Consider the following 22,568-nt stretch of genomic DNA (forward strand, 5'->3'; position numbering starts at 1 on the left):
CCTCTATTCCTTTTATTAGTTTAATTGCCCTTCTCTGCACTATCTCCAATTCCACAATGCCCAAAACTGGACTGCATGTGATGTTCTGGATACATAAAGATTCACATTCATATATATCTTGAAAATAGTAACCAGCCATGCCGGCATTACATGATGGAATATCCAGTGAACCTTTAGTATGACTAGACTTTGAAGTGCTGGCTCTTTACATTTTGTGTTTACAAGGTGCCTACACAAAGCTGGTCACCAACATTGGATGTTTTGTGTTGTGGAAGAACAGGGCCTGGAGTTTTAACATTTTCCCAACAAACAAGAAAATCCTCCAAATTATGTTTTTTTTTTAGTTTTATGTTTATCCTGTGAGCAGCAGAAAGAAATCTAACCTGAGGGTTCTGCCTTCCATATCCAAGCTCTGCCATAATTCTTGGTGTCTTCTGGTGCGTACACAAAAAGAAAGCAGAAAAAGTCCCAACGTCAAAGGGCAAAAACATAGCAGGTGCACAATGAGGATTCATGCACATGCTACAGATGACTTTCATATCACCCACAACACACGATCCCAATGATGTAGTTGGAGCAAGTGATGGTTGGACACTACTGTGCAGTTATAAAACACAAAACCTGTGCTTTTCCCCATACAGAAGAAAGCATAGGTTTATTCACTTTTTCCCCTGGCGTTCTGTTAATTTAAGTGGTGGCAAACAAAATGACCTTTAATATACAGGAAGCATCTGACCTAATCCTGTGGCAACTAGCACAACCTAGGGGGTCACACAGGGAATCCATTTCCCATTCCTGGTGCATGAATGGCCAGGCAAGGGGGAAGAAGTCAAGTCTGTTCCTTTGGGAAAGGGGCATATAAATAAATCTGTTTTTTTCTGCACAGACAAATTACAGGAAATCTGTATGTGACATATGCATGTGCAGCCACACAATCAAATGTGTTTTGCAGAATAGCTCTTCTGCATCACCAGCAGGGTTTTTCAGATCACTGACAAATGTATATGGGTAGATTGCTGCACTGACCTCACTTCCTGTACAAAGGAGTGGAAGCTCACAGAGGAAGAGACCGTGTCCATATACTTTTTAAGTCTTCAGATACAGCCTAGCTGGTAGTTTGTTCTGGCCTGAGGCCCCCTGGTTGATCCAGCCTAATCCCATCCGGCAACCCGCATCGGGGCCGGGAACAAACTACCGGAGGCGCATGCGGCTCTTAAGCCTCCGTGGTGTGGCTCCCGAAATAGGGAACATTCCCTCTACTCTGCATGCATTGGGAAGGATTTCCCTTTAGGGGGCGTTCCTGGTGGTGGGGGGGAGCCATTAGGGCGGGACGCAAGGGGGAGTCTGGCCTAGTGTGCTCCTGGCTACCCCTGAAATGGCCTAGTGGCCAAAAAAGTTTGCTGACTTTTGCTCCATATAATTATTAAAGTATGATATGAGCGAGTGTTTAGCATTTTCCAGAGTAGAGATATGTGTTGCTCATGACACTTAATAAAGTTGTGTAACATTGTTTGCCCCCCATTACAAGAATTTTTTTGTCTATGGAACCAAAGTTGTAAAACTATTTAAAACACTTTTGGAATGCACTCCAAGCAAACAGATAATTACACAGACTTTATATTTGAGGGTTGTTTTACCTGCCAAGACAGTGTTCTCCCCAGTTCCTTTTAACTGGGCGAACCACCTGGCACTTTTCAGTAACCACCTGGCTGTTTATGGGTGCTTACTAAAAGGTTGGGTCACAAATAAAGGGTTGCCACCCACCTACAGCTTCTTACCACTTACGGTAGCTTAAGTTTCTGGGGGTCAATACTGCAAGGGATTTGTACCTTGTCCTGAGATTTGCACAGCTATGCCACACAGAACAGTTGTGGGGTACAAGACTTTTTTCCCAATTAAAGTAACACTATCATATGTTGTCCATCCACTTGGCTGTGAATAGGTAGCAAAAGTAGAAGATGATGACCAATTAACTCTTAGCACTAGCAATCTGCTCTCACCCCTCTTTTAACACATGAGCACATCTGACTGACTTCTTGAGCTGCTTTTCACTCCTCTGTCCGATTGTGAACTTTGCTTTACAATGGCAGGAGGCTTATAAAAATGATGTTTTAATGGACAAAGAGCTGTATGAATCTGCTTGAAATGTCACACCATGTTCATATGCTATAATAAAAAATATCCTACAAATTCTAATGACTGAGCCAGTAACATAAAACATGTACACTAATACAAATGTGTTATGAGAATAAAAAAAAAAAGTCAAAATTCATAACACCATATTGCGATCAACCAGACTGCTTACCTTTGCAAGCACAATCTTCCTCCACATTCTCCATCTTAACTTCACAGTTTTCCATATTTAAATTTTCATCAGATGTAGATGCGGTTCCCTCTGCCTGCTTTTCATCTGAGATTTTAGCTTTCAGTTCCCCAGCGTTTTGTTTTAAGAGGCCAGAAAGCATTTGACCAGTTTTGTGTGCTGGGTCCACAGAGTCTTTACTGTCCAAAGGATTAGCAACACAATCCTGATCTAACTCCAAGACATCATTTTGAACACTTATGTCCTTTACTTTGTGCTCTTCAGAACTTTCTTCCAAAGGAAGATCCTTCATGTCATCTAGTTCCTTCTGCCATTTTACAATGGGGTCATCTTTAATTTCTTGCAGCTCAGCTCCCCAGTCCTCTTTTTCTTCGACTGGAAGATGGCTGCAGTTAGGGCTGTCTGGACTATCTCTCAATATGCTACAATCTTTGTCTTCATTGAGACTAGGGCTCAGCGTTGAATGTTCATATGTTTTGTCCAGAAACTCCAAATCTAGTCCCAGGGATTGCTCAGCAGTTTGGCCCAGATCAGTACAAAAATGGTTATCACTTATTGTCTTGGAGCCCCTCTGTCTGATACTTTGTTGTTCATCTTCCTCTGCTAAGCTAATATGGTTCTCACTACTGTTAAAGGGTTTGCCCAGATTGCCATCTTGGCCTTCCAAAGGATCCTCTTGTTCACTGGTTCCCAGAAAACAGTCCCTAGATACAGGCTCCTCGCTTTGTGATAAATTGTCCACTTTAGTCTTATTAAGAGAGTAATCATTTGGCTCCGACTTTTCCTCTAAGCCTAGGAAAGTTTCCTGAGCGAGGGAGCCCTGTTCACTAGTGCTGGCTTGAAGAAGAGAGCTGTTGCAAGACTTCTTGTCATACATCATGCACATGAGCGAATCGGGTAAAGAACACCCGTCATGGTTGTTGGTCATCATGTCGCCAACTCGGGAAAACGTGCTGCAATCCTTAGGGCTGCAGTCCGGCCTTGCAATGGGTTCCTCCACAGCCTCAGTTTTAATCTCATTTTCAGTCCCCATCCCTGAAGATTCAAATGTCCTCTCCAAGTGACAGGTGGCAGGTTCATAAACCTTAGAGCCCATCTGGTAATGGCAACACATATTGTCACTGCCATTTCTCTCATGCTGCGAGTAATTCCTGTAAGCGCTCAAGAAAGACAGCTGAGAGTCGTTCATGATGTAGTAATCTGTACGACTTAATCCATGCTTGGCTGTGCCTATTAGAAGATCTCTATCATGTTTACCACATTCCCACCATACAGGAAGGTAAAGGCTGGGCCTACATAACTTAAGCCGTTCATTAAGCTGTGGGTGCCTTAGAACTTGTTCACGGACTTTGCGAAGAAGTTCTATGCGATATAAAGTTCTTGCTGCACGTTCTTCTGTTATTGGGTCTAGGTAAAGAGAGGGATCAGCAGAACCTGCAAAAACAGATGCAAAGCAGATGTCATTACCTAATAATTATTCAGATGCACAGTCAAGTAAGCAAGCTGTAAAAGCAAAACATTTCTAAAGGCCAAGTAGGAACAATAAAGGATTTTTCTTTGTCTTGCATACATTTTTTGCCTATTTTTTTTTTTTTTTTTGATTGTCCTGAAAGAGCTATATGAGAACACCTACGCTACTGTGGGCATCATTGCTTTTCTCAGGGGAGGCATTTATAATGAATCCTAAGCTCTGCGAAAGCCTACAGCAGCTCCCAAAATTTGCACGGGCAAAATGCAGGGTGGCTATAATGTGCAACATTAAAAGGGTCTATCTTTAGTAAGTAGGTTGAACCACCTTCTGACCTCTTGTATCTTTCTGGGGCTGAGTTATTTAAATGCAATCTCATACAGAAAAAACAAATCTTTAGTATTGCATCTCTATAATTAAAATCACTGGGGGAAACAAAACACAACGGAGGATATAGTAAACAATTACTATGGCTATAGTAATTAAACTAACCAAAAGTAAAAAGACACAAGAGTCTCGTGCTTCACTCAACCAACAGCATCTATCTGAAATCAAAATGTTCATTTGAGATTAAACTGGACAGTGTCATTGACATGTTATGCAAGTAAAAAAAATTACTTGTACCATTTCACTTTGGCAAAACAGTGTTGTCCCCAACCCCTTTTAGCCATGTGCACCACCCGGCACATTTCGGTAAGTGCCCAGCTGTTTTTGGCTGGTTACTGAAGAGTTGGGTCACAATACATGGGCTGCCACCTGCCTACAATTTCTTCCCACCAGGCTTTAAAAAAAATGCCTGGGTTTAGCACTGCAATAGCAAAAATTACACCAAAAGTAATAATGACTTATTCTCCTTACCATCATCTTTTCGAAGAGGGAGGCGGCACACATTTCTGCACATAGCCACAAAGCTGTGGAAATACTTCTCTAAGCTCTCATCTGTCTTCTTATCAAGGCGGGACAGAGCACGAAACTGTGTCCAATCAAAGCACTTTTTATCTGGATCATAGATGACTCCAAAAGAGGACACTGTTCTATAGAAGTCAGCCTGCTCTCTTCTGGTCCACCTGATAAAAAGGAACAAGATTTTATTGTGAAGCACACCTCAAAAATATTTAAAGCAAGTTATCAACATTCATTGGTTTTTCAAGTGTGGTATATGGCAGCTCTTCGCACCACCAACACGTAGCCCAAAAAGCAGGACCCGAATTTTATTAGTATAAATTAGTTTCCTCTTTAATGTCTAGTGATAGAAGAGCCTTTTCTATTGTCAAGGACTAGAATCAGTGAGATGTCAATACAACACAATACCAATACAATAGATACTCTATATATTTTTATAACATGTACAGTCTCTTTACCTACCTAATCAACACAAAAATAAAGTGTCAACCAATCAAAATGCAATGAATGCATTTTTGGTAGATGCTGGACTGTTACAATTTTTCTTCTATCCCTCGAGGACACAGTTAGGAAAATCTCTGAGCAGAATTCCTGGGTCTGCACGCCTGCTATACACAAGAATAGGGGCTTCCACTATGCCTGCTGGCCTTTTCAATTTATTTTATATTAGGGCAATATAACCATAGCAGTTGAACACACAAAGGTAACTGAGAATATCTAAAACTCTCATAGAATTCAAAGAGGGAAAACTCCATGAGACCATTATATCTGCTTTCAAAGAAGCATTCCGATTTAACTGATGGCTTCAACGGTAGTTATCAACTTTTACAAGGCATGGATAAAATGAATGTTGATGCTATAAAATTGTCACGCCCGTCAAAACATTTATGCAGAACTCTCGTGCAACTGTGGAACTGTATACATTTTCAGTTCTGCATTACATTTGTAGCTCTGGAGGTTTATTAGAACTGGCCTGTAGGAAAAAAAAGACCTTATCCAAAACAACCAGTCAGGTGTTTTTCATTATACAGTCTGCAGTGGAAAAATGACAGCTAGATTCCAGTTTCAGTTTAATGCTAGTCTCTAACATGTACACGTACACCCCAAGCCATACCTCTTTTGCATTTCTTTCATGAGGGGGTCCAACTCTGCTCTCCTGGCCATTTCTTCTTGCAGCCAATAGTTGTGGTTGTTGGGAGCCAAAATCTCTGGCCGAGGCATTTCCTTGCTTTTGCAGCGCTGGTATATGGTTATGAGTCTTCGCAGCCTTGCAGTCAAGGCGGAGGCAACAGGCCACAGGAGTTTGTCTGACTCAGGGCTATCCTGGGCTTCAGACACCATACGAAAATATGGGCAACACCAACATGGCAACAGAAAACAAAAGACAAAAGTTGGGCATCATGTAATAGAATGATTTATCCCTCTACCAACCAAAGCAAACAAAGGCAATGAAATGTGTAATCACAGCTCATATTCTCACCTGTACTGCTCTCCTCATCTACATGTTCCTCATTATTCTCCTTAGCTTTTGTGTTCTGGCAAGAAGTACATAAAACATTTAAAATTTTGAAAACATAATTCATAAAATAAGTTTAAACCAAATAAGCTCTAACATAAAATAAAAATACAAACAAGAAATACTAATATGAAAAGAAGAAATAGGGTGAATGCAGAAAATAGTAATGCTCTTCCAGCAATCTCAGAAGCTTTAGAAATTGTTCACAGTCTTTCTACAGAAGGGTTGGTTTAGCATTCAGATTGTTTGATCAAATCTTAGCGGGGATGGTGAGCAGCACTGGAAGAAGTCTTAAGTTGCAGTCCTTTCAGAAGAGTTACCTATACTAGCTGTTCAGGTCAGTCAAAAAAACACTGACACACTCATTCTGATGTGCAATGTGATCAATTGAAGCAAATTGCATTTGTACTAGTTAATGAATTGCACTGCTCCTGTATAATTAACCAATCAGAAAAATGTAGGAATAAATATAACTAGTTTTTATAATAAAACAATTAAGTAGTTGTTAAGTGGTGTTATCCATATTTATTTAGTTCTTTACAAAAAGTTTTGGCACAGGTCAGATCCAACCAAAGGCATATAGTACTTTGCTGCATGTAACTTAGGTTTACAAGTCAAAATTGACATGTGATTACACATTGGAAATACTCTTCCTACCTCTTGCTGCCCCTCCTGTTTGTCCTCATTATTCTCTTCTTTTTCGGTGGTCGATCTGAACAAAATTAGAAAAAAAGAATCAAGCTATTTATGTAATTACCCATATTCAGCTTTTATATTTAAATGCAAAGATTCAGAGCTGAACTTGTAACAAAAAACACACACACACAGATTTGTTATGATTTGATTCTGATTCTAAGTTACCTCATATAGGAATCATTTACCTTTCTGCCAGGTCATTATTGGCATCATTAACTCCATCAGCAGACAGGGAACTTTCATCCGGCTTTCCCACCTTCTCCAGGAAGCAGAGGGCTGGATCGGCTCTCATGGCACAGTAACGCTCATATCCTATGGAGGGAAATGTTTTAAATGGTCAAGACTCCAGGTAAACACTACCAAAACCCATTTAATACGGGCATACATTAGTTGGGTTATTATAAACTTTGCAATTTTCAGGTTCTAATGCAATGCGCAAAGCTGTCAACACAACATATGGGAAATGCTGAGGTAGCCTGTAACAGCATGAGAGCATAGAGAATACATTAGTGATATGATTATGTTTTTTTAAACATTCAATGGGTGGGCAGGTAATACGGAAAGCGGAAACACTTTCGCTGACTGTGAAGTGTAAATCACAAGAAAGAATAAACAAAATTTGGCAGTACATTGCGCATTTTAGCTGCAAGCTTAGAATTTGACTCTTAAGATTCACTCTTTGACAATGACAATAATATTTGTCATAACAACAGACCTCACAGGCAGCATGCAATTTGCAGCCCTTATGTCCTCAGAGGTATAAAGGGGTGAGAGCATCATACACAGTGAATACTGTCCAAAGACATAAACATATGTTGCTCATCCCCCTAGCTGTAAAGACAAAATGATACGTAACAATACAAGTTGTACAGTTATGCAACAGGGAAGATTTAGTAGTAAGAATTTACTATTCGGCATCATACATACCATGCTTATAAACACCAAGAAGTAGCGATTTGTCAGCTTCAGCATCCCACCAGTCTACAGGTATTTCCACATAGTCTATGTCAGGTAAACTTACTTCCAGGTCCCTGCAAGAGAAATCAACTGAATGTAAATAATTCCTATTATTGCAACAAAAACAAAGAAATCACACATGACATTTTGCTGGAACTTTTTATTTCAATAAGCGGTCCTCTTCTTCACCTTTACATATATATCTATATATCAATATCATATATATATAAATATATACACACCGTGTTTCCCCGAAAATAAGACACCCCCCGAAAGTAAGCCCTAGCAGGATTTTTGGCTGTTTTCCAGCAAGCTCGAAATATAAGCCCTCCCCCGAAAGTAAGCCCTAGCTTAATACCGTAGAATATCTTCAGCACATACTGTACATAGTGGTGGGGGAGGAAGTAAAGGACATCACAGACTGTCACACGAGTGCAGGACTGTCACAACATCACTACCCCGTACGTACGAGTATTCCAGGCTCACACAATCCATCACTTCTCCGGGGGCAGAGCTGATGATTGTAGAGAGAGATGTGAAGGGAGGGCACACTGAGCCTGTCACATCTCTCCTTCTCAAATGATCGTGGTGGGGGGAGGAGAAAAGAGAGGACGCTGAGGATGCCACACCTCTCTTCCAGTGCAGTGCAGAACGGATTGTGCTGGGGGGAGTGAAGGGAGAACAGCGTGGATAAGGCTGTCCCATCTCTCTTCCAGAGCACAGTGATGCAGGACTGATTGGTGAGGTGGGGGAGGGTAGAAGAGGGAGGACACAGCACACAGCTTACTTGCAGAGTTACCATGATGTCACAGAATGTGATAACGTTTGAAAAAAATGTTAATTTTTTTGCGGTTTGTTGTTCTTCTCAAAATATAAGCCCTACCTGAAAATAAGCCCTAGGGCATTTTTTAAACACGATATATATATATATATATATATATATATATCTCTCAACTGCTTACTACAGAGTCTGTATAGCTGATGGGTGTCTGTATAGCTAAGGTGGGTTGTCTTACCTTGCATTTGTACCTTCCAAAGCTTTGGCAGCTGCATCCCCAAGCACTTCTGCCTTCAGGTAGTAGAGCATGCGTACCCGCAGAAGGACCCTGATACAAAACACAATGATACTATAAAAGGCAATTGCTTCCTGGTAAAAAAAAAAAAATTCAGGTGCAAACTCAAACACTGCTTTACATCTCAAGACAATTTCAAATGGCAAATCTGAAATGTTTTGAAGAGCCAAAAACCAATGTCTGTATCAGAAATTGATATTTAAATGTCTGCTTCACTGTTACAGTTCTACTTACTTGTTACAGTGTTGTTTGAGATGTTTCTTGTAGCTCTCATCATGCAAGACAATCTCAGGGTTACAGCTGGCCAGCCAGTCAGCATTCTTGATCTCTGGAAGCAACATCTGATTTTTCATTTTCTTGCCCTTCCTTCCACGTGGAACAGGGGCAGACAAACCTAAAAATCAAAATTATTCTTCAGCTAGAGCAACAAGCATCAAACTCCCCAGCAGTAACCCAGAGTGTGACTCAGGGTAAAAAAAAACAAGCTGAAAACAGTAACCCCAAGCCACACTCGAGGTAGTCAAAAAAGTAAAAAATAAAGACTTACCTGGTCCCATTGGCGTCCTCTAGGCTCCTGCAATCCTCGGGCCAGGTCTTCTTCGTAAGGTTCCTCCCCTGGCGAGTGCGCAGACGTTCACCGGGAGTTCCTGGTGATGTCAGCACGTACAGCCACCGCTAGAGGGGCGGCGCAAATCTCAAATTATTTTGTATTGTATTCAAAACAAATTAACTATATTGAATGCAATACACTGAATTTATGTGTGTAAAAGCAGTACATTGTCTTTCATGAAAATGTATTTTACAGTATAATAACGTTTGAAATACAAAATCATGTCAAAGTTTAATTTTTAAAAAAATGTATTTAATTTATTATTTTGACATGATTTTGTGTTTCAAACTTTATAATACTCATACTATTATATTATACTGTAAAATAAAATTCCATGAAAAACAATGTACTGCTTTTAGACATATAAATCCAGACAGAAATTACCACCCAGGAGGTTAAAGTAGCCCCTGATGCTTGGCTTACTTAAGCCTCCCAGCTTGACAGCCTTGTGAGATTATATACCCGCTTTTCAAGATTTCAAAACTCTTTACCAGGTTGATCTGGCACACTCAGGGCTGGCTCTGTGCTCCTGCCTTTACAAATGTGGGAACTCTGTATACATGACCCTTTTAGGTGTATGAATTCTGTATAGTGAGAAAATAAGCAGGGGAACAGATGTTAGGAAATTGTACTCTTTTAGGAGAAATGATAGTTGTAAAGCTGAATACAGTTTAAGTGGTTAAAGATCACATTCCACGACTAACTATTACATGTTGGAAAACTTCCAACTAATAACAGTATTTTGCATCATAGTCCAGGGGCTTTGGAACAGACCAGTTGTGATTTGGATCATCCATCATAGAGTACTGTAGCCAGGGTTATTGACAGTTGCTTACTGCTTCCCCTTCCCCCTTGTCTATTCTGCCCCTATTGCTCCATGTTCCTTTGTCATTTTATGTTTATCCATAACTAATGACTCGATGTAAGCTTACTTGCATATTTCTCAATGACTTCACTTGTAAAGATGTGACAATGATACTACAGCTTTTTTTGTTCTTCTATAAGCTTACCGTGTATGCTGTACTTTGACTTAATGTTGTTAATGTTATACTTTTTGTATATGTTTTTTTTTTCTTCTTCTTGGAAAAATTTTATAAAAACACAATCATATAAAAAATAAGAGACAAAGAAAGTACCTGAGTGGTTCTGCAGAGCCTGGTTACTTCCACCATCCTTTATTGGAGTGATTAGGTCCCATATGAAGCTTTTGATCTTGTCATCTCCTTTGTAATGTTTGACGCAGTAAACCAACAAAGCCCTGCAAATCATCTCCATGTCTTTCTCATTTAGGTGCCATTTAAAGCGCCCCAACGTCAGGATGTCTTTCCAGCGTCCCCAGCTGCGAGAATAAAAAGTTGTCATAGGTAATCATGTTTCAAAGCACCAACAAGTAAACTGTGCTTCAGAAGAGTCCTGGCTGGGAAACAAACTGATTCTATAGCACCTATATGCCAAATTCTAGCAGTTCTAAAATCTTTTAAAATTATAGAACCCCAATGGATTACCCAGTTTACCTCCAAACAACATAAACCAGACTGTCACAATTCTTCTCACCAGTTCTGGTTTTGGGTGCAAGTATGACTTATGTCATAAGGCTTGGTTGTACTTAAGACAAGAATAATTATGAAGAGAACCTCTCACAAATACACAAGACTACCTACAAGTGACGGTTTTGTTTTTTTTATGCCATTGAGATTCAGATATCTGACACATCAAGTCTAGTCTTCCAATTTATTTGAAAAGTTCAAAAACACACATATTTGGTAATGGCAATTACCCAAATATGAGCAGGTTCTTTTCCACCCTGAAGCATTCTGCTCGTAGGTAGCGGCGGGTTTTGTCATTCAGTCGACGTGACCTTGTTGGTCGCTCCTCTGTGTCACTCTCCAGTTCTGAGAATTCCATTAGCTCATCGTCCTCAAAGGAGTTGTAATGTTTGGTTTGTTTCCTCACACGCGGACGGTCAATCACTAAACTATCCTAGATACGGAAAGTTGTCAGTGTCAGTAACATTTAATAAAGGGCAAAGCTAGGTGTTTTTCATTTTAAAAAAATAGCTTACTTTTTCATTTTTGGCATCTGTATCCAGCTCTGCTATCTTCGCCCATTTCTGCCAGAAGTTAGGGTCATCCAGAGAAATGTCAGTTCGGTTACCAGATGACACAAAACTGGCCTGTGGATGGAGGAAACTTTGAGAAATCACACCTTCCTAGTTTAAGGTTTTGCACACCAAATTTTTTTGGACTCCAGATGTATGAAAAAAAAAAAAAAAAACAATTTTCAATAACCCCCCTACACTAAAATTATATTACTATGGCAAACGCACTGCTCTGTTACACATTACTGCCCATTTCTAACACTGGAAACCCAATTTCTCTGGAATGGGGAGGTGTAGGAAACTTAAAATGTGTGGGGGACATCTGTGGATAACACCCCCTAAAGTTTTATCACAATGGCATCATTAGAACATAAAAAACTCTGCCCATCAAAACGAAATTGGGGTTTAGGTACTGGTAGGGTAAGTAATGCGTAAGAGGGCAGCGTGTTTTGATGGGCAGACTTTATGTATTGATGCCATGGAGATTTAACCATGAGTGAACCTAGAGACCAGTCATTTTACTGGAACTTCCAGGTCCTGAGAAACATTAAAGACCAGCAAACAGAGATATATTTAGGTAGGAGAGGTGCAAACACCTAAATCAATAGGGGGCAAAAATAAGAAGTCAGAATGTTGGACTTTACAATGGACTTTACATTCCATTCTAAACATCCCAACAGGGATACCAAAGTCCTAGGAGGTATAAACCATTAACTGAATCATAATGAGGGCTATAAATGGATGAAAACATTTGTGTGAACCCCTTGTTAATGTGGGCCACAGCTAGATCCACTCGAAAAATAAAAATGAGGCTTGCTAGTAGTTGGGTATTATCTTGGGCTAGCCAACAGGTTGTTTGCCAGCATCCAGTCCTCCTTCAGACAGCAGCATACCTTGAATATATACCAAAATAAGGACTGAGTTAGCAATCCCAGGGGCCCAGCAGTTATCACAGGTTAGCAATCCCAGGGGCCCAGCAGTTATCACAGGTTAGCAATCCCAGGGGCCCAGCAGTTGCCAAGAAGTAGTCACTCAGGAAGGGAATTTTGTACTGCCAATGTGAACTAAGCCTTATTTGTTAAGCCACATTGAACACAATATTACACTACTACAAGGTATTACACCATTAAAACATGGAACTCTAGGGAGTTGGAAATAAAAGCACAGCACTGGACTGTTGAGGTATAAGGGAAAAAACTGTACATTCTAACAAGCCAGGCATTAGAAAGATGGAACAAAGTATAGGGGGCAGGTAGAACACTGACACAATAGCAGGGATTGCTAGATATCTATGACATAAATAACTAGGAGCTCCAAACTTGCAGTGTCTAGCTCCACCCACTTTTTTTTACCACCCAGCTACAGTTTCTGAAAAAAATTTCTGGGGAGAATACTGTGTATTCCTGTATCCAGCAGGAAGAATGAGGGTCTTAATATCAAAACTGGCAAGTATGCACGGCACAATGTGGTGAGAAACTTAAAAAAAAAAAAACAAGGTCAATGGCTTTTTGAAAATAATAATAATAATAAAAAAAACAACAACAAACGTAACTCAACATCAACATGATCCCACATAGTCACAAGGAACGACAGACATGATAATGCTGATAATTTTAACCAAAATTGGGAGCCCGCAGAAAAGTCTTAAAGCCAACAATGATTTAACCATGAGTGAACCTAGAGACCAGTCATTTTACTGGAACTTCCAGATCCTGAGAAACATTAAAGACCAGCAAACAGAGGCATATTTAGGTAGGAGAGGTGCAAACACCTAAATCAATAGGGGGCAAAAATAAGAAGTCAGCATAGAGGACTTTACATTCCATCCTAAACATCCCAACGGGGATACCAAAGTCCTAGGAGGTATAAACCATTAACTGAATCATAATGAGGGCTATAAATGGATCAAAACATTTGTGTGAACCCCTTGTTAATGTGGGCCACAGCTGGGTCCACTGGAAAAATAAAAATGAGGCTTGCTAGTAGTTGCAGGTATTATCTTGGGCTAGCCAACAGGTTGTTTGCCAGCATCCAATCCTCCTTCAGACAGCAGCATACCTTGAATATATACCAAAATAAGGACTGAAGCGAAATAATCCAAAAGGGCCACCTGTTACAGTGATAACTGTCTACTTTTCTTGAATTCCACCTATGTCCTTTTGTGTCTCTGACGGGCAGTGCTTCTTTTTTTCTCTCTCAGACATTGAGGAGAACATGATTAACTTAATTTAAAACTAAAATCAAATTGATGCAAAACTTTTGACCCTGTTGCACAACCTTTTAGGAAATCTCATCCCTTTGTAAATAAAAGTGTGCCTTGCACAACTAGGACCCTCTGTATGACAATATACCATATGGGATTACCTTAGCAAATGTTGAGCCTTTCCCTTCAGACTGGATTGTGATGGTTTGCGTTCTACGCTGAAGAATCTGATCAATATCTTCTTCACAGAACTTAGAACCTTCATCCTCTTCATCCATCAAAGCACCATACGCTCCCTTCCGGAGAAGATCCTCAACTTCAATTTTAGACAATGGTTGCACCTAGACAGATCCAAGGAAACACAATTGGGAAAATGAAAAACTTTGGCGATTCTGGAATTCCAATTTATAAAGCATTGTCTTGATAAATCACATTTTTATTATGAACATAACCAGTTATATTGAAGAATTCTGGCTACTGGGCCCCAGCTGACCCCCTCTATACAGTAGTGATGTAGTCATGTTCTCCCCAGCCCCTTAAAAAATTGGGTCACAATTTCCCCAGCCCCCTAAAAAATTGGGTCACAATACAGGGGCCACCACACCATCCACCTACAGCTTATTTTTACTGGGCTTTAAAAAAAAATACTGGGGTAGAACACAGTGCAGGGCCTAGTGACAACCACATAGCACATGGTGAACAGGGATCCAAACACTCTAATAAGTGTTGATATCTAAAGAGTATCTTTAATTGCTGCAGAATTTCAGCTCAGAAGTCAGTAGAGAAAAATATCTAGGTTCTTCTTTGCAGGGAACACTTATTTTAACCTTATGTATTTAGCAGTGGAGTAACGCATTAAACGCACCCCATTGGTGTTTCCTTTTCGATTGATGTCTTGCAGAACTGCCTTATCCAATCCTAGTTTTAGGCTGGCTTTGTCAAACATCTCCCGCTCGTAGGAGTTCCTCGTTATCAGGCGGTACACTTTCACTGCCTTGCTCTGACCGATACGATGGCACCGTGCTTGGGCCTGAAATCAGCAGTCAAAATAAACATACACATATTTGGAAATGTAAATAAAATGAAACTTAATTAAAATTGCCACCAAAGAAGCAGCAAACAAGACATTAGAAACACAGGAATGCTATAGGACCAACAGAAGACATAGGAGGTAGTAGATTTGAACCAGAGAAAAATGAAAATCTGTGTACGAAGAACCCTAGACCTGTCAATTCAAAGCAAGGCAAAAAAAAAATTCCTGTAAAGTGTGCTCTAATTGCATCAACCAGAAAGAAATCTCTTAATAGCCCCAAAGACATTTGGATTATGGAATCTAAAATGGTATTTCTGATAAACATAGCAGCCATATGATACACATCCACTTCCCCTCATACTGCCCTTCCCCATGTCTTTCCCCGTCTCTTCTCAACATGATGATACCTGCAGTTCAGTCTTTCTTTGTAACATAGGTCATCCATGTGATTAAGGATTTTGTTGTCCTTTGGAGACTTTTAAACAGCATTCTTTTTGTGAACTTGAGGCCAAAACTGACTTGCATATTCAAGATGAGGTATTAAAGACAAGGGACAAGATTATGTTTCTCCCCCAAGTCCATTTAATAGAAGAAGGTATTCTAGCTTAATTGAAATGCTGAAGATTGGCAGTGTATGCTGTTAGGTGTTTGATCTACTATCACAATGCTCTTTCTAAACATACCTTATATCATTTACTGCTGTTTAGTCTTCAAGGATTGCATACAAGCCAATTTTGTTAAAGAATTGGACCAGCAGGACCTTTCTAACTAACTCTAAACAACTTCAGAATACATAAAAAGTTCGCTAATTTATATTGGCTGTACCATTAAATGATTACTGGCATTGCTATTACAGTAGACCTACTGAGAAATTATGTAAACCGCCATTGCTGAATGTATTCTAAAGAATACTGATTGCCCGGATTTAAGGACGATCTTGTGATTACTGTATTATCACACAACAGATGCAAACATGCAGATAACTGTTTGACAATGGGTCAGTCAGTGATTTAAAAAATGGCAAGGTATATAAACTCCCATAACTTTGCTTCAAGTTTCTGAATTGAGTGCTGGTCACACTGGATATTATTTTTTTTATTTATCACTCCCAACCTAGCATTGCCACACAAAAGAGGAGTGGGGACTTAGGCTTGGTGATTTTTTTAGTTCTGCTTGTTGTCTTTGACTGCTAGAAATAAGGAAATAAAGTGTATTTTACAAAAAGAGACGTTCAATGTAATGCATAAAACTGAAAGAAATCTGGAAAGGCAGCAAAACACAATTTGTAGGTAGAAAGAGTGCTGGCCATAGCAGCCAAATTCCAGCCGTCATGTTTACACTGCCAGACCAGAAAGCATTCTCTGAAAGCATACACTTGACTGATTACTGTATTGAAACTGCATACAAGATCCCCCGCAGTCACCACATATTACCTGCAAGTCATTCTGAGGGTTCCAATCAGAATCAAAGATAATACAAGTGTCGGCAGCTGTCAAGTTGATTCCCAGACCTCCAGCCCGAGTGCACAGAAGGAATACAAAACGATCGGAGTCAGGTTTACAGAATCTGTCAATGGCTGCCTGCCGGAGGTTACCTCGTACCCTTCCATCTATTCGCTCATAAGTATATCTGTAACAGAGTAAATTGAAGCTTTGAATTCAAGTAATATACAAATAAAATATTAGAAGACAGTTACAAGTTCATACCACTAAAAATCTACTTTTACAGAAAAGTGATAATGGTTGTAGATAAACTTTATAAAATTGTAGACTACGGCTCTTTTTATTTGCATACTATCTTTCAAATAACTATTTAAAGCAAAAATGAAATAAAAAGATTAACAAAACAAAAGGCGTTCAAAGCCTACAGTTTATGCTGCTCCAATGCAACAGGTGTTATCACACAGCAGAAGAATGGGGTGGTCTAAGTAAATTGCATGTAAAGAAAGCATCTACAGCCTAATCATAAAATCACCCTTACCTATTTGTAACAGGGCAGGACCCTGACTCTTTAGACCTAATTTATTAAAGCTCTCCAAGGGTGGAGAGGATACACTTTCATCAGTGAAGCTGAGTGATACATTAAACCTGGAATGGATTTGGTCCATTCAAAACATTTACTAGCACATAACTTTGAACAAATCCATTTCAGGTTTGCTGGATCACCCAGAAGTGTATCCACTCCAGCTTGGAGAGCTTTAATAAATCAGGCCCTTTGTGTGAAGTTATTGTCTTATTGCTAAGATCAATTGGCAAACCTAGAAATCTGTGCTTAGCAATTCTCATGTTCTCTGATAATTAGAGCGCCCTAGATCTAATTCAAAAGTGTGTTAGACCTCTGTACAAAGAGCACTGCTTACACACAAGAAGCAAGGGTCCTTCTCTGTAGCATGCTGACAGGACAAGTTTTTTTTTTTTTTAATTACAAAATTTGCAATACTATAAAACATCTGTTTTGGTGCATCAGGAATGTATTTAGCCAAGCGGGAATCACCACTAAATAAAAAATATGTACAAAACCACAATACACTTCCTTAAAGTGAAAAATTATAAGTTTTAACCTGGACGTCAACAAAACAGGCCTTAAAGTTCCATCTTTATTGGGTATCAAAAGCAACAAATGTATATATAAATATAAATATATTATAAGACAGTTTTTACACTTTTTCATGCTCCCCCTTCTGTAAGGAGTAATATATGTGAATCACCTTCTCTGAATGAGGTAGTCCTCCAAGATGTCAAGGCATCGAACCATCTGGGAAAAGATGAGAACTTTGTGGCCTCCAGCAATTAGTTTGGGCAATAGCTTATCAATCAGCACAAGTTTTCCTGCTGCTTGTATCATTGCCTGCAGCTGGAAATCTGAGGCATCAGGGTTGTGTGTCTTGCGGAAGTCCTCCAAAATCTTTTCTTCAGCACCTAAGGAAATTGTTTTAGGTCATATAATATTATGAGCAATTTAAAAGTAGCAGAGTCTGCACATAAACTTGTCTCTACTCCAGGCACCTAGGCTTACCCAGCCATGCTCCCTAGCAAATAATAGGATAATGTTATGGAAGCACAAGACAGTACTGATAATTGGCTGCTCAGGTTTAAGCATGGTTATATCAGAGTAGTCACTCATACCTGGAAGCTCCTTTTCAGTTATTGAGAGGTCCTACAATGCAAGAGGGAAGTGAGAGCATTTCCGAATAAGCATAGCTGTTGGACCCTCACATGAACGGCTATAAACAATTGCCGTGGTTCTGTCTATGAAGGTTTTTCCTAAAAAACAAGTCTGTCTTCTGTTTCCTGTTATGGAGTGCTGTAGAATGGTTAGGTTTTACTACTCTGTCTCCCAAGTCTGTCAGTTGAATTAAACGCTTAAATACAATGCACTCCCAGTGTGGCTGATATCCGTTCAGGCTTGTTTCACATGGATGGTTTTGCACCATTCACAGGAAAGGCTGCACTGCCTGTCAGCTGCCCATCTATTTCACCCTCAACTCATTCAGACTGAAACGCATGACAATGTTTCAATGGTAAGCGGTGACAGCAGTTTACAGTACATTGTGCACGGAAGATTTGTGCACGGCAGATTTTGCATTCTCAGATGGTAATTGCAGGCTAGAAATCTCCACTTTCAATTCAACAATAAAATGATGGAAAAGCAAGAACATAAAAATGCCAACCCCACAATATACAAAGTAAAACTGAAAAGGTAATAACAAAAAAAACCAAACATATGTTCATGTTATACTTTACCCACAAATGCCAAGGCATTTCCACCCAAACAGGCCCAGAAGCTACTTGGGAGAAGTGCTGAAACATTTTTCAAGAATAATCAGTCAAAAGGTTTTTGATTTACTACTACTGAATAATTTAACCGAACTCTGAGCAAAAAGCAAGCTGCTTGTTAAACTCCCAAAATTCCAGTTTTGGAAAAGCAGGGGAAATGCAGCTGCCAACTTGCTTTCTATAACTGATGAAGATCAAGTAATGCAGAAAATTATGGCACAATAGCAACTCTTTATGTTTTAATATTGAATAGCCTAATATATTCAGCAGGGACTAACTAGAAAGTGGGCGTGAGCAATATTTTGGTGGAAATCTTACAGTGTAATCTGTCGCAGATTGCCTGAATCAGGGTTTATATAAATCAACAACAAGGTTGTTGTTGATCCAGTGCTGCACACGGACATAGAAACACTCAAGAAGTGTCATCCATCCTATTTTTTGTTTTTATTTGGGGGAGACTACAGAAGAGAAGTCGATGCTACAAAGTGGCAGTACTAATATAATTGCTCCAAAGAAAAAGTAACTTCATAAAAATACCACACGTGGTCTGCATGCCATACTCACCATTGATGAGGTACGGATGATTGCAGCACTTCCGCAGCTCCATCATCGTGTTAATGAGATTAGGCATGTTATGCTGGTTGGCCCCTTTGGCCAGGAATGTGAAGTTCTTCTCCAGAATTGCTCGGTAATATTTTTTTTGAATATTGGTGAGTTCAACCTCAATGATGGTTTCCTGCTTAGGTGCCAGGTTCTTTTCAACGTCGTCTTTTAACCTTCGCAACATCATTGGCTTCAGAATCGACTGCAGCTTTTTTACCTGAGTAAATATGAAACAGTTAGCCACTATGAGACAAGAGACACTGCAGCTCATCACTTTTTTGACTGAAAGGATGACAACAGCGGGTATTTTGGTGTAGACTGCAATGCAGGAATGAGACATGTAAATATTGGAGAAGTAAGTATCTGTAAGGTAGAAGACTGCAGGGAAACAGCACCAAATTTGAAAAAAAGTAATTTGTTTAGAAATCAAGTGTTGCAGTCTTTTATCTAAACTGAAGCAGGAAGTTTAGGATGGAAAGCATAGTTAGATTACGGGTCCACATTAAAAAGGAGGAAGCTGGAACATGTAGAACCCGATAAGATTCTACCTTTAATACCCGCCAAAAAAGATATAATATTCAGACAAGTTCTAATATAGGACAGCAGAACATACAATATCTCCTCCACTATTACTGCCACCTTAATTCAAAATAGAATAGCTGCTATTGCTCAATTAAAGCCTCATTTACATGAAAAAATTCCCAGTAACAAATTTCTCTGCTATATTCATAATTAAATGAAACAGTCCTACAAACTTAAGTGTTTGAGTAATGTTCTCTTTTTTCATCAATGTAAAGTCTAGAGAAATTCACCAATAAAAGTTATAAATAATGAAGGCTCCAAAATAAGTGAATGCTTTTTTGGGCCCCTGGCTGTTTTATTACCTTAAAAATGTAAAATGTTCCATTTATAAAGTGCTTAAGGACTACGCAGCTCTGCAAAGGATATGTTTTACTGTAATTGTAGACCTGGGAGGAACAACAGTACAGTAAAAACAAACAGCAAATCACTACTGAGTCTTCTCAAATTGGACCAGAATGCCAATAAGGGACTTGGTGCAAATGTCTTTCGTCTGGATCACCACCAGTAAGATTCGTCTCTATATCAAACAGCCATCACACTATCAACATGTTATGTGCTGCTGAAGATTACCTACTGGAAAAACGTTTGTAAGCTAGAACATTATTAAAAACTTGAATTGAAAGGGTCTTGAATGTCCACCTAAAAAGTGCCCAAAAACCAACATTTGCATGTTGATTTCATGTGTCCCCCCTAATGTACTTATAGGTTTCTCCAGGTCACAACTACATTACTACAAATCCCTGTAGTAAAAAATAAAAAAATAAAAATGCCAGCTAAAAGGGGCTGAGGAGAACACGAAGAGGACAAAAAAGACAAAGATTGAAACGCTAGCAAATGTAGTTTCATTTAGACAAATAGAGGAGTTTTAAAACAAACACAGACAACACAACAACATCCTTTTAAAACAACACAGAGATGTTTAGGCTACCATTGCTTAACTTATTCTAAGGATTACCAATTGCCTCAATGTAAAGTTGACCTTTTGGTTTTGGAGTTTCAGCCACATACCTGAAACAAGCATGTAGTCAACTGTGTGGCTATTAGCTGATCACCTAAGTTGCATACTCAATATGGGTCAGAGATTCAAAAGGAAATAAAGGCAGAGGATCAGAACACTAGCCAGTTTTCTTTTCTTTTTACTTGAACCAAGTCAACATTAGCATCTTACATAATCTTCATTACTAAAAAGGTTTTCCTTAGGATAGTCGTCACAAAAATGAATAAATTCTCACTATACTGCTACGTCCCGATCAAACATAGTCCAGAATTTTGTAAACTATAAAGTTTACAATGGCAACTCCTTTTTCCAATTATTACACGCTACAGGCTTGCAGAGAAAATCTCTTACTTGTTCTTCCGTTTTAAGGTCTCCAAACTCCTCCAAAAAAGTGCTTTCTGAAGGGAATTGATTTGGCTCCAAGAAGTTGAGCAGGCTGTACAACTCCTCCACTGAGTTTTGTAGAGGTGTTCCAGTAAGAAGTACCTTGTGTTCCTGAAGGGCAGGCAAAAAAAAAAAAAACATAAATAACACGTCTTTACTACAACAAAAACACAAGAGATGCCAAAAAAATACACCACAAAACAAAAACTTTATTAGGCAGTTTATCACTAAAAAATAATCAAAATGCTATATTAGTGTTCCCTATACAAAGCTTTGACCTTTCTTACAAAACCAAGAAAAAAACAACAAATCTGTCATACACTATTCTGAGTCTGCCTGCAGAGATCAAACCATAGTGTGAACAAATATCACACTACCTGTCAGCACAGGTTTACATCTTAGGACAAATTCAACAAAGTGAGCGAGCAGTGGAATGGCACTAAACAATTTTTTGCAATAGCTATACATTAACATAAGTATTGGGGAAAGCCCAATGCATCTTTCACTCTTTAGCAACTGCATAAAGCAGAGATATACTTGGAAACTTCCAATTTGTGAGCAGGTGGGTTTATTATTGCAGAAGATACAAATGATGTCCATTCTGCAATGAAATAAACTTACCTGCCTGTTAGCAATCTTTTCTTCAATGCACACTTAGCTGTGCATGTGTAGCTCAGTATATAACACAGTATCCTGGCATACCTTAACCTCCCCAGTGGTAACCCTGAGTGTGACTCTGGGTTATAAAAAAAAAAAAAAAAAAAAAATAGTTAAAAAAGTAACAAACGAAAACTTAGCTGGTCCCATCGTTGTCTTCCAGGGTCCTACCATCCTCGGGCCGCGTCCTCTTCCTCAATCTGCCCCTTGGCGAGTGCGTGACATTGGTGCGTACAGACACTGCTAGGGGCGCGGCAGGAATTTTAAAATATTTTGTATTGTGATCAATACAAAAAACCTGTACTGAATGCAATACACTGGATTTATATGTCTAAAAGCAGTACATTGTCTTTCATGAAAATTTATTTTACAGTATATTATATACGAGTATAATAAAGTTTGAAACACAATATCATGTCAAAGTTTATTATTAAATTTTTTTTTTAAATTTATTTATTTATTATGTTAACATGATTTAGTGTTTTAAACTTTAATATACTAATGCTATTAAATTTTACTGTAAAATACATGTTGGTGAAAAGTAATGTACCGCTTTTAGACATATAAATCCAGACAGAAATGAACCGCCCAGGAGGTTAATCTGCCAGAATTGAACTTCCATGTATGCGCCAGAGTTCCATTATTCCGGTCTGACCATTTAGGATGGTCAAGGATTGTGAACCCAGAAA

The 22,568-nt window shown here is 39.1% G+C and overlaps 1 protein-coding gene across 3 annotated transcripts in view; it reads right to left on the bottom strand.

Annotated features, from left to right (window-relative positions):
• The window catches only part of CHD6 (chromodomain helicase DNA binding protein 6), an 80,204-nt gene that overhangs the window by 14,225 nt on the left and 43,411 nt on the right, over positions 1-22,568 (bottom strand). For 2 of the 3 annotated variants that reach the window (XM_072403658.1, XM_072403656.1), the window contains 19 exons: positions 21,190-21,333; positions 19,221-19,476; positions 17,588-17,798; positions 16,314-16,509; positions 14,713-14,877; positions 14,009-14,188; positions 11,609-11,719; positions 11,324-11,526; positions 10,683-10,885; positions 9,171-9,330; positions 8,880-8,969; positions 7,834-7,937; positions 7,092-7,218; positions 6,868-6,922; positions 6,175-6,229; positions 5,809-6,022; positions 4,650-4,858; positions 2,306-3,757; positions 384-434 (listed from right to left, as the gene is read on the bottom strand). In XM_072403658.1, the coding sequence (XP_072259759.1) occupies positions 384-434; positions 2,306-3,757; positions 4,650-4,858; positions 5,809-6,022; positions 6,175-6,229; positions 6,868-6,922; positions 7,092-7,218; positions 7,834-7,937; positions 8,880-8,969; positions 9,171-9,330; positions 10,683-10,885; positions 11,324-11,526; positions 11,609-11,719; positions 14,009-14,188; positions 14,713-14,877; positions 16,314-16,509; positions 17,588-17,798; positions 19,221-19,476; positions 21,190-21,333 (4,186 nt within the window). The remainder of the gene's footprint in view (positions 1-383; positions 435-2,305; positions 3,758-4,649; positions 4,859-5,808; positions 6,023-6,174; positions 6,230-6,867; positions 6,923-7,091; positions 7,219-7,833; positions 7,938-8,879; positions 8,970-9,170; positions 9,331-10,682; positions 10,886-11,323; positions 11,527-11,608; positions 11,720-14,008; positions 14,189-14,712; positions 14,878-16,313; positions 16,510-17,587; positions 17,799-19,220; positions 19,477-21,189; positions 21,334-22,568) is intronic. The other variant, XM_072403659.1, reaches the window with a different exon arrangement.

The sequence above is a fragment of the Pyxicephalus adspersus genome, chromosome 3, assembly GCF_032062135.1.
Source record: "Pyxicephalus adspersus chromosome 3, UCB_Pads_2.0, whole genome shotgun sequence".
Taxonomy (NCBI): Eukaryota; Metazoa; Chordata; class Amphibia; order Anura; family Pyxicephalidae; genus Pyxicephalus; species Pyxicephalus adspersus.